Genomic DNA, 17,740 nt, shown 5'->3' with positions numbered 1-17,740 from the left:
TGCCGTTGTTTTGGGTACAAGTAGGAGCTCCTGTGTCCCCAGGGACCACGACTCAGAACTTGCTCTGCCAGCAGCAGAGGGGGAACTTATGTGCTCTGTAGCATCCACAGGGGAGCAGACTGAGGTTTCTCTCTGAGAGGGAGGTTGGGGTGCAGTTTGCTTTCCTCTAAACCTCCAAAAACCATCAAAAGCTGTCAAGGCAAGAGAAAACAAATGAACAAACATAAAAACCTCCAGAGAACAAAAGCCTGAAAAACCAGTTTCCTCAGAACCCACCCCCTTGAGGGAGGTGGGAGGACTTAACTCAGGGAACATCACTGACTGAAAACCCACGTGGCAGGCCCCTCCCCCAGAAAACCAACCAGGAAAAAAAAAAAGAAAAAAAAAAAGACGACAGGAGAACCACCACCACTACTTCATAGATACAACTTTTATTTTTAACTCGTTCCCACAATTCTGGTTCATTTTTCTTTATATAGGTAATTTTTTTAACCTATTTACCATCACAGTGAAATGTCCAGTACATCAAATTCCATAATAACTTTTTAACCTGAACTTTTTGATACATATACCCGTGTTTGTCTTTTGCTTTTCTATTTTTTTAATTTTTTTTAATTTTAGTTTACTCTAGTTTATTTTTTATTTTTATTTTCTAATATTCGTATAGAGTTAAACTTCAAGGTAATCCCCTTTCCCTAATCAATGCTACCCCTATATGTAAACCAATTTTTAATCCCCCTTTATCTTAGGAAAGTTCAGTCCTTTAACAAAGATATCAAGATACATCCAGGAAGAATCCAAATAACCTTCCTCTCACACACTGAGAATTTATAACCACTCTCCCATCTTTTTCTTCCTCCAGTGTTTCTGTGTATTTATGTTTGTCCTGATAGTATATAAATCTTATACTTGGGGTTCTTTTTGATGAAGTTCTTCCTTTTTTTGCTTTTATATATATACATTTTTTTCTCTTGTCATATACTTTTATCAGTCTTTTTTGTTTGTCTGTTTTTGTTTGTATACTTCATAAATCTTACCTTGGGGCCCATTTGGGCTGAACCTTCTCTTTTATCTTGCCTTTTTTTCCTGTCTCTCTCTCTCTCTCTTTTTCTTTTCTTTTTTTCTCTCATTTGGGTGGGGAATTCTGATTGCTCAGAAGCATTCCAGGGTGCACCTTGACTGCACCACAGTCAATACATCCAGCTACATCCATTCAGTCATCTCTCACCAAAATGACTAGGCGGAGGAATGCCCAACAGAAGAAAAATACAGAGGATGGACCTTCTGCAACAGAGCTAACGGCTATCAACATAGACAATATGTCGGAAAGAGAATTCAGGCTAACAATTATCCAGGCAACAGCTAGGTTGGAGAAAGCCATGGATGACCAAACAGAATTGATTAGGGCAGAACTGAAAGCCACCAGGGAAGAGGTTCACAATGCTCTCAATGAGTTCCAATCTAATCTAAATTCTCTAAAAGCTAGGGTACCTGAGACAGAATATAGAATTAGTGATCTGGAGGACAAACAGAGAGAAAGGATCAGGAGGAAGCCTGGAACAAACAGCTTAGAAGCCACAAAAAGAGAATCAGGGAAATAAATAATGCCATAAAACGTTCCAAAGTCAGAATTTTTGGAATCCCTGAAGACAAGGAGAAATAAAGAAGTCTAGAAGATATAGTGGAACAAGTTCTCCATGAAAATTTTCCCAACCTCACGAATGGAACCAGCGTTCATGTACTAGAGGCGGAACAGTTTTCCCCAAGATTATAGATTCTCGAAAGTCCTCAAGACACCTAATAGTAAGAATGAAGAATTGTAATTGTAGGCATACCTTCTTGAAAGCAACTAGGACAAAGAAGCTCCTTATGTACAGAGGAAAGCCCATCAGAATAACGTCAGACCTGTATACAAAGACCTGGCAAGCCAGAAAGGGCTGGCAAGATATATGCAGGGCACTAAATGAGAAGAACATGCAGCCAAGAATACTTTATCCAGCAAGACTGACATTCAAAATGGATGGAGAGATAGTTTCCAAGACCAGCAAGGCTTTAAAGACTATGCAACCACCAAGCCAACACTGCAGGAAATATTAAGGGGGGTTCTATAAAAGAAAAAATCCTAAAAATATCATGGAACAGAAATATAGAGACAATCTACAGAAAGAAAGACAGACTTCAAAGGTAACACGATGTCAATAAAAATATATCTATCAATCTCAATGTGGATGGCCTAAATGCCCCCATAAAACAACACAGGGTTGCATACTGGATAAAATGACAGAACCCATCCCCATGTTGTCTACATTTTGAACCTAAAGATACACCCAGACTGAAAGTGAAAGGATGGAGAAGCATCTTTCATGCCAATGGGCCTCAAAAGAAGGCTGGGGTAGTGATTCTCATATCAGATAAATTAGATTTTAAACTAAAGACTGTAGTCAGAGATACAGAAGGACACTACATAATCCTTAAAGGGACTATCCACCAAGATGATCTAACAATTGTAAATATGCACACCCCCAACATGGGAGCAGCCAATTACATAAGAAAACTATTAATCAAGATAGTCATATTGATATGAATACATTAACAGTAGGAGATCTTAACACACCTCTCTCAGTAGTAGACAGATCATCAAAGCAGAAAATCAATAAACAAACAAGAGCATTGAATGACACATTGGACCAGATGGACTTCACAGATATATACAGAACATTCCACCCTAAAACAACAATACTCATTCTTCTCAAGTGCACATGGAACCTTCTCCAGAATAGACCACATACTGGGTCACAAATCAGGACTTAACTGATACCAAAAGACTGAGATTATTCCCTGCATATTCTCAGATCACAATGCTTTGAAACTGGAACTCAATCACAAGGAAAAGTTTGGAAGGAACTCAAACACCTGGAACCTAAAGACCACCTTGCTTAAGAATGCTTGGATCATACAAATTTTAGGATTATTTGCTCCAACTCTTCCAGTTCTTTGAAAAACACCGGTGGTATTTTGATTGGAATGGCATTAAAAGTATAGATTGCTCTAGGCAGTACAGACATTTTGATAATGTTTATTCTCCCGATCCAAGAGCATGGAATGGTCTTCCATCTTTTTGTGTCTTCTTCAATTTCTTTCATGAGTGTTCTGTAGTTCCTCGAGTACAGTTCCTTTACCTCTTTGGTTAGGTTTATTCCCAGGTATCTTATGATTCTTGGTACTATAGTAAATGGAATTGATTCTCTAATTTCCCTTTCTGTATTTCCATTGTTAGTGTATAAGAAAGCCACTGATTTCTGTACATTGACTTTGTACCCTGCCACGTTGCTGAATTGCTGTATGAGTTCTAGTAGTTTGGGGGTGGAGTCTTTTGGGTTTTCCATATAAAGAATCATGTCATCTGCGAAGAGAGAGAGTTTGACTTCTTCACTGCCAATTTGGATACCTTTTATTTCTCCTTGTTGTCTGATTGCTGTTGCTAGGACTTCTAATACTATGTTGAACAAGAGTGGTGAGAGTGGGCATCCTTGTCGAGTTCCTGATCTCAACGGGAAGGCTGAAAGCTTTTTCCCATTGAGGATGATATTTGCTGTGGGTCTTTCATAGATAGATTTTATGAAGTTCAGGAATGTTCCCTCTATCCCTATACTTTGAAGCATTTTAATCAGGAACGGGTGCTGGATTTTGTCAAATGCTTTTTCTGCATCAATTGAGAGGACCATGTGGTTCTTCTCTCTTCTCTTATTAATTTGTTCTCTCACATTGATTGATTTGCAAATGTTGAAACATCCCTGTAGCCCAGGGATTAATCCCACCTGGTCATGGTGGATAATCTTTTTAATGTGCTATTAGATCCTGTTTACTAAGATATTATTGAGAATCTTAGCATCCATATTCATCAGTCATATTGGTCTGAAATTCTCCTTTTGGGTAGGGTCTTTGCCTGGATGGGGATCAGGGTAATGCTGGCTTCATAGAAAGAGTCTGGAAGTTTTCCTTCTGCTTCAATTTTCTGAAACAGCTTCAGGAGAATAGGTGTTATTTCTTCTTTCAAAGTTTGGTAAATAAAACTGGGGGCATCACATTACCTGATTTCAAGCTTTACTAAAAAGCTGTGATCGCCAAGACAGCATGGTACTGGCATAAAAACAGACACATAGACTAGTGGAACAGAGTAGAGAACCCAGATATATGGACCCTCAACTCTACGGTCAAATAATCTTTGAAAAAACAGGAAAAAATATACAGTGGAAAAAAGACAGTCTCTTCAATAAATGTTGCTGGGAAAACTGGGCAGCTACATGTAGAAGAATGAAACTCGACCATTCTCTTACACCGTACACAAAGATAAACTCAAAATGGATAAAAGACCTCAACGTGAGACAGGAATCCATCAGAATCCTAGAGGAGAATATAGGCAGTAACCTCTTAGAAATCAGCCACAGCAACTTCTTTCAAGATATGTCTCCAAAGGCAAAGGAAACAAAAGCGAAAATAAACTTTTGGGACTTCATCAAGATCAAAAGCTTCTGCACAGCAAAGGAAACAGACAACAAAACAAAGAGGCAACCCACGGAATGGGAGAAGATATTTGCAAATGACAGTACAGACAAAAGGTTGATATCCAGGATCTATGATGAACTCCTCAAACTCAACACACACAAAACAGACAATCATATCACAAAATGGGCAGAAGATATGGACAGACACTTCTCCAATGAAGACATACAAATGGCTATCAGACATATGAAAAAATGTCCATCATCACTAGCCATCTGGGAGATTCAAATTAAAACCACATTGAGATCCCACCTTACACCAGTTAGAATGGCCAAAATTAGCAAGACAGGAAACAACTTGTGTTGGAGAGGATGTCGAGAAAGGGGAACCCTCTTACACTGTTGGTGGGAAGTTGGTACACTGCAAGTTGGTGCAGCCACTTTGGAGAACAGTGTGGAGATTCCTCAAGAAATTAAAAACAGAGCTTCCCTATGACCCTGCCATTGCACTCCTGGGTATTTACCCCAAAGATACAGATGTAGTGAAAAGAAGGGCCATCTGTACCCCAATGTTTATAGCAGCAATGGCCACGGTCGCCAAACTGTGGAAAGAACCAAGATGCCCTTCCACAGACGAATGGTTAAGGAAGATGTGGTCCATAGACACTATGGAGTATTATGCCTCCATCAGAAAGGATGAATACCCAACTTTTGTAGCAACATGGACGGGACTGGAAGAGATTATGCTGAGTGAAATAAGTCAAGCAGAGAGAGTCAATTATCATATGGTTTCATTTATTTGTGGAGCATAGCAAATAGCATGGAGGATATGGGGAGATCGAGAGGAGAAGGGAATTGAGGGGAAATTGGAAGGGGAGGTGAACCATGAGAGACTATGGACTCTGAAAAACAACCTAAGGGTTTTGAAGGGGTGGGGGGTGGGAGGTTGGGGGAACCAAGTGGTGGGTATTAGGGAGGGCACATATTGCATGGAGCACTGGGTGTGGTGCAAAAAACAATGAATACTGTTACGCTGAAAATAAATTTAAAAAAATATATGTGAATAAAAGAAAAAATACACACACACAATAATAAAGATAGGTTTTGTGCAAACTCTGGGTGATATTCTGTGTGTCTGCCAGTCATTAATTGCATGTTACTTAAAATGTTTTGTTGAAGATGGAGGGAACTTTCTATTCTTAACCAAAGGATATAGATACATTGCTAAATTTATATTTTATTACTTCAAATTGGTTAACTATATTTTACTTTCACTACAAATTGTAACTTAATTTGTAGAAGTTACAAAAAATTCGCCTTCCAACTTTTACCTGGTTGAAAGTAAAAAAAAAAAAAAAATGCTCAAAGAGAGCTATCATATCATTTCTGTGCTTCCATTTTTCCATTAGATAAGGATTTCAGATGTCCATAAGTCTTATGCAACCTGATTCTTGGACTCAGGAAATACTATTTAAAGACATCTGGGCTTTTCATATTTATCTGACACGCACTATTTGGAAGGGTTTTTTTTTTAATATCTGAGTTATTATCCCTTATAACTATTTTCCACTAACCCAATTGTGTTTCCTAATATTTATTAGCTATTTTTTAAAAGTTTGAAAAGTACCAAAATGAGGTAATAAGTACCTACATATTCCTAAGTGTCTCCAAGTAAATGAAGCTAACTTAGAACTTATATGTGAATACAAAATATCATCATAAAGTTGCTTTGAACATGGCCTCTGTTAAGTACCTGGGAATTTCTAAAACTAGTTGTTGAAGTGGGTCTGAATCACTGCCACTGTCATTATTCTATTCTTCACTAATTAATTTTTACTAATGAGAAAACCCTGTTTGTACCTCTGTGCCCAAAAACTTGCCCTACATATAATTTTCATATCTGGGATATGAGGTCATAGGAAACATATACCAACTCAAGCCCATTTTAGAAAAGAAGGACCTAATTATAAGAAATTTTAGCAAATACATGAAGCCTAAAGGACTAGAACCAGTAACTAGAAATCTCTCCCCCTCTCCTTCTCTCTCCCTCCCTCTCGCTTTCCTTCACTCCTTCTCTCTTTCCCTCCATCTTCTCCTATTCATCAGTTTACCAGGACCCAACTTGGAAATCTGAAGAAGTTCAATCTCTATGTACACATCTGTCATCCATCCCGGTCCAGTTACTTGTAGCCAAAATAATAAGGTTTTCTGGCCTTCAACTCTCTTGCTGGAGCCCATTAAAATAAGCTCCCTGAGAAAGGCTGAGCAAATTTTCTAAGAAGGTGTGAGTGTGGATATAAAATAAATAATTTAATCTCCAGCACCTTTCATGAGCATTATCCAAGACCCCCAAAGAGGTGGGTGGTCCCAACTGCTGCGACTTAGTAGAAAAATCTATCTGAAACATTCCAGCAATTTCAAAATGTCCAATGAATAAGATTTTGAAGGATGTCCTAAAACAGATTTGAGAAAAATAACCAATAATACTGCCTGTGCCAGAAAGGTATATAATAAAAATATAGGATTTCAATTTAAATTTGTGTATAAAAATAAAGTCAACCAAAAAAACATGTGCCTATCAATACTGACCACATTCACTCTTCTATGAGTATGAAGGGGGTATAAAAAGGATAACAAGGAAAGGTCAAAGCAAATATTAGTTCCACCCATTCAAAGCAGAATTCAAAGCTTAATTTGTTTGTTCCTTTCATTATACCTCTCTCCCTGACTCTGCAACACTTTACTGGTTGATCTCATACTAACTAAGCCAAAATGGATTCTTTTATCTAATTTATCAAGGGACTCGTGTAGAGTAGAGGACACATGTAAATTAAAGACAGTGGGCAAGACCCATCTTCATATCATAGTGACAAAATGGACGCTCCTTAAAAATGCCTCTGGTAACCCATAGAGATAGAAGACTGAAAAAGAGGAGCTTATGAAGTGTTGCAATAAAGAAAGGGCTTTCTTATGTGGGTATCTTGATAATTAGACTGAAATAGTCCTAGATCGGTTTCCATGGTGAATTCACCAACAAAATAATTTCTAATTCTATTATTTAGTCTGGTCCTTGTTTCCTATACACTTCTCCAAGATTCTTAAAAGCCACAACTGCTAAAAGGAAGGTCTTTATAGGCTCTTAAAATGTTGCCATAGCTATCTAAATATTTGTCTCCCTGTCCTCCCAGTGAAATGAGATGCAAATGGTGAGCTGTACGTGGAGGAATAAGGTCCACTGAGTTATCTCAGATGAGCAAAAGGTAGCTCCACAAAGGTTATTTATGACCAGTACCTTAACCAAGCAACATCAGTGGATGGTACCACAAAATGTTCTGTTCTGTTCATCTAGAGAGCATCATGACTTACTAAGATTGTATCTAGCTCATGAGGAGCTTCTTAAATATGTCTCTCTCATTTATAAGGCTTTAAATTTCATAGTATTTTATTTATTTATTTACTTATTTTTCAGCTTCATTGAGGTATAACTGACTCACAAACTTTAAGATATTTAAAAGGTACATCATGTTGTTCTGATATATGTGTATGTCATGAAAGGACTCCCTCCCCAGCTAGTTAATTAACACACCCATCACCTCCCATATTTACTTGGTGGTTTTTGGTTTTCTTTTTGTGTGTGTGTGAGAACATTTAAATTCTATTGTCCTAGCATATTTTAATTACACAATACAGTGTTCTAAACCATGGTCATTGCATTTCACATTAGATGCTCAGATTTTATTATAACTGAAAGCTTGCAGATTTCACACTATTAACAAACAAACAACTGAATATGTAATGTTTTCAAGATTCTAAGGGTAATATTGTCTAAAACTTGTGTCGACTGAGTGGTCTGATTACTATTAAAAAGGAAATGGAGGACACACATTAAATAAGCTTCATATGATGTATAGATATCCCCTGCTTTTTTAAAGTTTGTAGTTACACCACTTCACTTTTACAAAAGACCCACATTAGTACCTTTTTTCATTACCTTCAAGAAATCTGAAGAAGATACTGTCTTTTGCATAAAAAGCCAAAAAGAAAAAATGGCACTCAGTGTATGTTTTGCAGCAAACCATTACAGAGGCCATGGGTACTCTGAGCAGCAAGAGTGGCCTCACCAAGCTCCTTCCCCAGGACTGTACTCAGCATCCCAGCACCAAGCCACCATAGCTTTGAGCTGTGTCTGTGAGCATCATTGCTTTATCTTGGCTTACTTTGGGCATCCCTTAGCAAGATGTGTCCTAAGGTATCAAAAAAGCCTAAGAGGTTATTTTTCGGGTCTGGAACACTCAAAAAATTTTCCATTATATAAATTCATGGTAAGTGCTTCTTCATTTTACACAATTCTGGCCTATAAAGGTTCTCAAAGAATCACTCTACTTTTGGATAGTAGGGGAAACCTGTATTGGAATTATCACTAGGTGTCATCACTGCCCATTAGAGCTGGCTAATAAACGTTATGAAATGTTCCAATGACTTGCCTTCTTTTTTTTTTTTTAAAGATTTTATTTATTTATTTGACAGAGAGAGATCACAAGTAGGCAGAGAGGCAGGCAGAGAGAGAGGAGAGAGGAGGAAGCAGGCTCCCCGCTGAGCAGAGAGCCCGATGCGGGACTTGATCCCAGGACCCTGAGATCATGACCTGAGCCGAAGGCAGCGGCTTAACCCACTGAGCCACCCAGGCGCCCCTGACTTGCCTTCTTTTAATGAATTCTCAGTTGTTAACAATACCCTTCTTCATCCTACACACACAAAGTTGAGACATTTAGATCTACTTACACCCAAGAAACTTCATTTAAAAGAGGAGTAGTACTTGAAATGCTATGAAATATAGAAAATGGAGGAGCTAACTCCCACTTATACCAACATTTTCATTTCATCTCTGTATCACCCATCTTACCAGTATAATGCCTGGAACATGATTATCCATTTATAGTTAAAGTGTTTTTTTAAAAATGAGTGAATACATTAATAAATAAATCCAGAGAAGCATAAAATTTTATTACATGGAGAATCAAGTTCACAGAAGAAGTAGATAAATTTCTTACTCCTGGCTGTCAAAGGAGGTGGTACTTTTTATTTTTATTTTTATTTTTGGAGACCAGTGAAGCAAATGCTCAATTTATAGTTGCACTGTGAGAAGTGTGGTGGTGGGTAAAATGACATAGTCTATCTTCCCATCAGGCTGTGGTAAAGAGAAGGGTGACTCTGGGGCTTTCTTGTGTTTTTTTATTTTGACTTCATTTACACAACATAATTTCCCATTTAGACATGCCACTTCATATATTTCCCCCATTTCACACTTCTTCCAGCAGTAGCCTATTATATTACTAAAGCATTTTCTGGGGCATGCTGTATCTGTGCACAGGAAACATTGAATGAAGATTAGTTTCTAAGACAGAGTAGAAGTAGTATGTGGTACCCACAGGTTTGGCCTCCTGTGCTTCCGAAGTGAACCTTATGCTGATAAGAGAAAATTAAGAGCCTCCTCCTTGAAAATCATCCAACAAGGGTGCCTGGGTGGCTCAGTGGGTTGAAGCCTCTGCCTTCGGCTCAGATCATGATCTCAAGGTCTAGGATCGAGCCCCACATCAGGCTCTCTGCTCAGCATGGAGCCTGCTTCCCCTTCTTTCTCTGCCTGCCTCTCTGCCTACTTGTGATACCTCTCTCTCTCTCTCTCTCTTCTCTTTCTCTCTCTGTGTCAAATAAATAAATAAAAATCTTTAAAAAAAAAAAGAAAGAAAGAAAGAAAGAAAATCATCCAACAAATTAAGAACATCAAAAGTCCATGCTCCTAGCCGAAACTCAGTTGGCTCTGAGGACATTAGTACTTACATGACAAAAAGGAAGAGAGAACAATTCATGGTTATCAATTGGAGCTATGTCCCACTCCTGGACTCTGGAAAATCTGACTCTGTCTTCCATACTCCAAAGTCAGCACTCCCTCAGCCTTATTCTAGCTCAGTGTCCCCATAGAGTACCAACTTGCCACCACCACACTATTCAGAGACAAGTTAACTTTTTTTTTTTTTAAGATTTTTATTTATTTATTTGACAGAGAGATCACAAGTAGGCGGAGAGTCAGGCAGAGAGAGAGAGAGAGAGGCAGGCTCCCGCTGAGCAAAGAGCCCGATGCGGGGCTCGATCCCAGGACTCTGAGATCATGACCCGAGCCGAAGGCAGCGGCTTAATCCACCGAGCCACCCAGGTGCCCCATGAGACAAGTTAACTTTTAAAAAAGTACCACAAACAGGACTTCTTAAGTTAAGAGAGAAATAGGGTTTCACACTCACTGATATGAAGAGTAGAAATCTCCCTTTGCTAAGGCCAAGACTTCATGGGTCTCAGCAATAAATGCTGCTGAGAAATTCCCTTATTCAGCTTCTATGTCTTCATGACCATGATCCTCCTGGATTCAGTCTCAATCTCTCTTTCCTTCTCTCTCTTTCTCCATCCTCCTTTTTGATCTCAGATAAATGTGTTGCCCACGGATCAAACTCAATTCCATGTGTACCCATCTCCCTAGAGATCCAAACTGTCGCCTATTTGGAGTATTGCACTGAGGGCCTAGATCACCTATTTCACATTCTTTATGTGCCCTTGTACACAAATTTGGACAAGCTCCTGGAACAAAGGGAAAACAAAGACATTTCCTCATATGAAATTCAATCATTATGAAACTGTGTCATTATACTCAATTGACAGATGAGAAAACTTAGATTCAAAGGGAATAATCAGGGGTGGCTCACTCAATTGAGCATCTAACTCTTGGTTAGGTTAACTCTAAGGGTCCTGGATTTGAACCTGTGCTGGGCTCTGCACTCAGCAGGGAGTCTACTTGAGGATTCTCTCACTTTCCCTCCACCCCTCTCCTCATGCTCTCGCTCTCTCTGTAAAATAAATAAATAAATCTTTAAAAAAAGGGAATAATTAGCTCAGTTCATACAATGAATCAGTGATCAAGATACATTTTAACCTCACATCTACATGATTCCAAAGCTTTTGCTCTTCTCATTACTATTGTAAAGGCAGAGTTTAAGTGGAAAAACAGATGGTAGGGTTCCTGAATGAAAACCATATTCAACATTATAAAGATAATTCTAGATGCAGGGTTCATGCCTACATTTGGAGAGGATGTCTGAAAGTACAGCCCTGATGTCTTCTTACCTCTTACCTCCCCAAATACTTTCTTCTAAGACACAGGCTTAAGGAGACTGGGTACTTTTGATGATATTGGCAAGATATCAACAATCTCAAGGGCCCTGACCCCACTCCTACAAACAGTAATATCTCCTAGGATTTCATGGTACATTGGGACAAGTTACCTATTGGTACCTCAAACTGCAGAATAATGAGAACCAGAAATAGCTTCATGTTTACAGACTTCCCAAGAGAAAGTGGCAGCACAATTTCTTTGTCTAGTGATCTCTGTCACACAGAGTTTTTCAAGGTGAGACAAGAGCTTTTGGTGCTATCAGCATTCTGAGCTCTCATTTTAACCCACATGGGTGGACTGGAAATCAAAGTCCATACCACCTTCTTTCCCATATATGGAGGTCATAGTCACAGAAGGTTCCATTACCTTACACCTACTCTTCTTTGCTCGAGATAAGAGCTCCCAAACAAAGAAAAAGAAAAAGAATAAGAGCTCCCAGAGAGCAGGAACATTGATTTCTCCACCTGGGCCATCAGCCCAATTGAATCAAGTCTGGTAGGATATGTTCTTGTTTGTGTGAATCAGTCCTAGTTTATTCCTCTCATTCCAATATCCCACCCAGCTAATGCCACCATTTACTCACAAAAGTTACCCATTTGGAAGATTAATTAAATCATGAACTAATCAAGGGAGACACATATGCACATCCAATAATAATTACTTTTTTTTGAGATTTTATTTATTTATTTGAACTAGGGGGAGTTGGAGATGGAGAAGCATGCTTCCCACTGAGCAAGGAGCCCAATGCTGAGCTTGATCCCAGGACCCCAGGATCATGACCTGAGCCGAAGGCAGACATTTAACGACTGAGCCACCCAGGTAACCCAATAATTACACTTTTTAATGTATGAAACTTCCAGAAAGCCCTCTGGGAGTAAGACTGCATTTAGGTTTAGCTAGATAAACTGCTATTTTTTCAGAGTCTCCCATAGGTCTTCCCAGTTCAGCCCAATTCTACAAATGAAGTCTTTCAAAAGATCAAATCTCTTTAGCACAGTGTTCAACTCATTAGGAACTGGTCCCTGCTCACCTCTCCTAGGCATTTTACAGAACCACTTAACGTTTCTACAAATTAGTGTAGACACCTCAACCCAACTTGTTACTTCCATAACCTGTTTCTTTGCACATTTAAATCCCTCTTCACAAACTTACATCATGCTCTCCCACTTATCCATTAAATTGGTCCCAGTGAGCTCCCAATTTTCCTTCAAAACTACAATCAATCATCTCCACATCTATGAAATTTCCCTTGATCCAGCTAAACAGAGCTGCAAACTCCCTTCTTTATGTCAACACTGTACCTTGTTCATATTTTTCTTGACAGTCATAATATGTCATGTTCCAATTATTTGTTCATCTGTAATAAGCTATGAGCCCCTCAAGGGCAGGCCACTGGTTTCATTCAATTTGGAGCTCTTTTGTGTGTGTGTGTGTGTGTGTGTGTGTGTGTGTGTTTGTGTTATGTTAGTTACCAGTGAGTAATATTCCATGGTATATATACACAGTCTCCTCATTTTCAAAGTCTTTTGTGACTAAGTAATAGATTTCCCCTTGAGTAGGCTAAATTGAATAATTTGCTGCATTTTAGTCATGGTCATTAAAAAAAAATCACTCATCAACATTTGTTACTGCACATCCCACTGTGACCCACAGTCATACAAATTGCTTTTAATACCTTACTTTAAATGTGTTTCATTTCTTAGAAATAATCTCTGAATTCTAGTTAAGATGTTATCTTCCCAAACTGTTGAATAGGCTGAATCCAGGCAAGAAATAGGACTATTAATACCCTCTTATAAAGACTGGAGGAATTAAGCAAAATTCTTTTGTTGTTCTTCATTTATGGATGTGAGGAAGCTGAATTAACATTTAATGCTAGAAAAATCAGAAACTCAGATAAACAAAAAGGTGGAAAAAACCACCCATAATCTTACCTCTGTTAACATTCTGGTGTTTAGCCTTCTAAATATTTCCCTCCAAAAGAAATTTGACAACTGTATGAGAGGTAAGATCAAAGTAGGCTTGTTTGCTTTTCAGTTACTCTGTTTAAAATAAAGTCTGCTAGTCAACACTCCCTGAGCACACATATAATAATACTCAAACAATGTCTACACTCACTCTTCCAATTCAAGAAATGGGCCGGGGCGCCTGGGTGGCTCAGTGGGTTAAAGCCACTGCCTTCAGCTCACGTCATGATCTCAGGGTCCTGGGATCGAACCCCGCATCGGACTCTCTGCTCAGCAGGGAGCCTGCTTCCCTCTCTCTCTCTCTCTGCCTGCCTCTCTGCCTACTTGAGATCTCTGTCTGTCAAATAAATAAATAAAATCTTTAAAAAAAAAAAAAAAAGAAAGAAAGAAATGGGCCTACTGGCAAAAGAGACATGACCAGTACAGAGGAACCACAAACCACATTCAGCTGCCTTTACTAATCCAGCATTATGCCTAAATATATGTCATCAGATAGTTTCAGGAAAATAAACAATATAAGAGAAGAACTTAAATGAACAATAAGGATAAATGACCTCAAAGGAAATAAAGCTAATAATGAGGACAGAATAGAATTATTAAAAATCACAAAATTTCGGGCACCTGGATGGCTCAGTTAGTTAGACAACTGCCTTCGGCTTGGGTCATGATCCTGGATTCCCAGGATCCAGTCCCGCATCGAGCTCCCAGCTCCACAGAGAGTCTGCTTCTCCCTCTGACCTTCTCCCCTCTCATGCGCTCTCTCACTGGTTCTCTCTCAAATAAATAAATAAATAAATAATCCTTAAAATTTTTTAAATTTAAATTTAAAAATTAAAATTATAAAATTTGACTACATAAAATGCTTAACATATTAATAACAAAATGCATGCAGGAAAAGGTTCAAACCAGTAGAAGATTAAAAGATAATCAGAGTAAAATAAAACTTATAAATGCACTATATACTATAAGAGGATTAATATCCATAATATATAAAGAATGTTTACTAATCAGTAACAAAATGACAAATGACCTAGTAGAAAACAGGCAAACAATATCATAGAAACAAAACATGTAAGCATCTCTTGCAGAAGGTTGATATAATTTAGAAATACATTATTCATTTTAAGAGTCTGTTTTTAATCCATAAATTATCTCACAAAATAAATTCATTTGGGTAAGATTGTGGGACCCAACAGGTTGCAATTTGCTATATATTACTGTTCCTTCTCATTCCACTGTACTCTTGAGACCTTACTAGCAATGTGTCATATTTTATGAAATGTGCATTTGGATCTTTTATGTGTGTGTTTGGACAATAATTGTAAAACCCTACACAAAAAGTATATCAACGTCTCATGTGATAATTAATATTGGCTCATAAGCAATATTTTCTTAAATACTAAAGATATAAGTGCTTTAAGTAGCTTTAAATATGCCACTTAACTATTTTTCTCCTTTTTTCTCTGGAACTACTAAAAGATTAAGATATAGGAAATAAATGATGTTACGGTTTCTCTTCCTGCTGCAGTGTGTTTCAGATCATTTTATAAAATCAAAATGAATCTGGGGCACCTGGGTTGTTCAGTGGGTTAAGCCTCTGCCATCGGCTCAGGTCATGACCTCAGGGTCCTAGGATTGAGCCCCGCATTGGGCTCTCTGCTCAGCAGGGAGGCTGCTTCCGTCTCTCTCTCTCTGCCTGCGTCTGCCTACTTGTGATCTCTCTCTGTGTGTCAAATAAATAAAATCTTTTTTTAATTTTTTTTTAATTTATTCGACCAACACAGATCACAAGTAGGCAGAGAGGCAGGAGAGAGAGAGGAAGGAAAGCGGGCTCCCTGCTGAGCAGAGAGCCCGAAGCCGGTCTCCATCCCAGGACCCTGGGATCATGACCTGAGCTGAAAGCAGAGGCTTTAACCCACTGAACCACCCAGGCGCCCCAAATAAATAAAATCTTTAAAAAAATCAAAGTGAATCTGAAGTTTTATTTGTTTTGTTTTTGTTTGAGCCATAGAGAGTTTTGTTAGGGGTGTAGATAAAACTTTAAGGTTGAACATCTGGTACAAATAAGAACATGTGTTATCTGGGGCTTGAAGTCTTATACCTAAATTTCACAGTGCTTTAAGATTCTCAGAAGGGAACCCATATATTCCCATGTGTATCTGGTGCTTTGGTATAAGGAATGTTCCAAATCCATGGCCGGTCTTTTCTTCCATACAGTTCTGGAGCCAGGTCATATCATATGGCACAGGAAAGACAGCCACTGGCTCCTTGTTCCCTGAGAATTTCTGTTTTACTTTGAAGCTGTCCAGGCCAAATGCTGATGGCAGGAAAAGGACCCCAAGCTCATAGGAATGGATCATCAGCTGGGTGCTGTTCGCTAATGCTCCCCAGGTGGCCTTGGACAAATTCCTTGTGACAAGGAACCAAGCAATTTGAAGCCTGGAGAAGGTCTCATATATGTTTTAATATGTGGCATAGCATTGCTGTGGCCAAATATGTCAGCCAATCATTTGTGAAAATAGGAAGGGAGCCAATTCTGTTTTTCAGCTGTCTGGATGTTATAGGGAAGCGACATCCCAGCTGGATATCCTTCTAAGTTGGTTCACACATTTTCCACAAAAGGATAGATCAAGTGAAGAGGAATGGCACTTTTTCCTGGGGTCCTGCTTTCCTTTCCCAGCTTCACCAAGCCTCTTTAAACTCAGAACACAACCATTTCGAATCATCAGCTCCCACAGACCCAATGCTTGAAAACTGACTTACTATCAGCAAAGAATCTCCTTTAGACATGGATGAGGCATGCTCTTTCAGAAGCTTTCTAAGCCTAAAATGTCCCCAATTATCTTTCTGACTTCCTTGAAAGCATCCTGCAGTTGATCCAATAAGATAAACATTGGTTTCAGAGAGATCATGCTTGTGGATGGTGTTTATCCACTTCTTGAGTGAAGGAGCATTGTAAGCCATCAAGTAGCTGATGATACCAACTTTAAAATGTGTTCTGATTCTCCAGATCTGTGGGTTTCATGGATAATTCATGGGTGTAAGGGTCTCAACCATATTCCCTGAGTTTTCTGGTGCCAGTTAGCATGGATAAGGTTGGAGGTGTGTATGACAACCCAGAGGACTTCTTCATACAATAGTAACATCATTTTCCTGCAAGAGGGAAATGTTTTCATAAGGCCTGGCCTAGATATGTAAGTGAGCCTTAGCTTCTCATTTATCTCCATCCACAAGCAGGATTGGTTTCTGAACTCTGGTGGATACTGTTTTATGAGCCTGTCCATATCAAAGCAGTAGTTAAACTGAGCTGAAGATACAAGTGCCCCAAATAGAGGAGATAGAATATCCTTGATGTGGAGGGCTCCAGAGTTATAACTTGGCTTAATTCCGGAGACTCTAGTGAGGTAAAATTGGGAGTCCCTTTATCCAACATGTCCCAAATGTCTTGGCCTTGCCCTGAGGTTTCATACTCCTCTTTCTCCTCTTTTAATCCATGGTGGGCAGGATGACTGTGATTTCTAGTTCTTTGGACAGCACTGTCTTTGGAAGAAAAGATGCTGCTCTCCTCTTTGACCACTATGTTTTTAGCCTGCTTCTGCTGTGTTCCTGGTTGCAGCTCATTGTCGCTGCTAGAGAGACACCAACCTAGATCTTCCTGGGAACTACTCTTCTTTTGAGAGGTGAAGACTTCTTCACATTTGGAGAGGTGAAACTTGTCAATCTGTGTTGCTGAACTTCACAAGTATTGATTTTCTTCTATAGGCAGCTTTCCTAGTCTCAGAACAGGTGTATCTTGGTTCATTTCCTGCTCCCTGCCCAGCATGGGGGAGGGGAGAAGTAGAGACTTGTCTAGTTTTGGCTTTTCCTCCTCACTTTCATCACTATTGGATATTGTCCACTTCCCATAATCACCTTCCTGAGACATATTTTTTTAATATATATATATATATTTTTTTAAGTGTAAGGATGGACTTTATTTTTTAAAAAAAGTCTTTTGAGGACTATAAATTACAAAGTAAAAGCAGATCACTATGTAGAAACCTAGTGAATAC

At 38.8% G+C, this 17,740-nt stretch overlaps 1 protein-coding gene and 1 pseudogene across 1 annotated transcript; both read right to left on the bottom strand.

Annotated features, from left to right (window-relative positions):
* Window positions 1-9,627: 9,627 nt before the first annotated feature.
* Window positions 9,628-11,879, bottom strand: DEFB128 (defensin beta 128). Its single transcript, XM_059407943.1, has 2 exons — window positions 11,831-11,879; window positions 9,628-9,863 (listed from the first exon to the last, which is right to left on the bottom strand). Exons 1-2 carry the CDS (start codon window positions 11,877-11,879, stop codon window positions 9,628-9,630), a joined length of 285 nt encoding a protein of 94 aa, XP_059263926.1.
* Window positions 11,880-15,796: 3,917 nt separating this feature from the next.
* LOC132022702 (tyrosyl-DNA phosphodiesterase 1-like) lies at window positions 15,797-17,613 on the bottom strand (annotated as a pseudogene).
* Window positions 17,614-17,740: the final 127 nt, after the last annotated feature.

This window comes from Mustela nigripes, chromosome 7 (genome assembly GCF_022355385.1).
Source record: "Mustela nigripes isolate SB6536 chromosome 7, MUSNIG.SB6536, whole genome shotgun sequence".
Classification (NCBI taxonomy): Eukaryota; Metazoa; Chordata; class Mammalia; order Carnivora; family Mustelidae; genus Mustela; species Mustela nigripes.
This window is presented reverse-complemented; position numbering and strand designations above follow the sequence as displayed.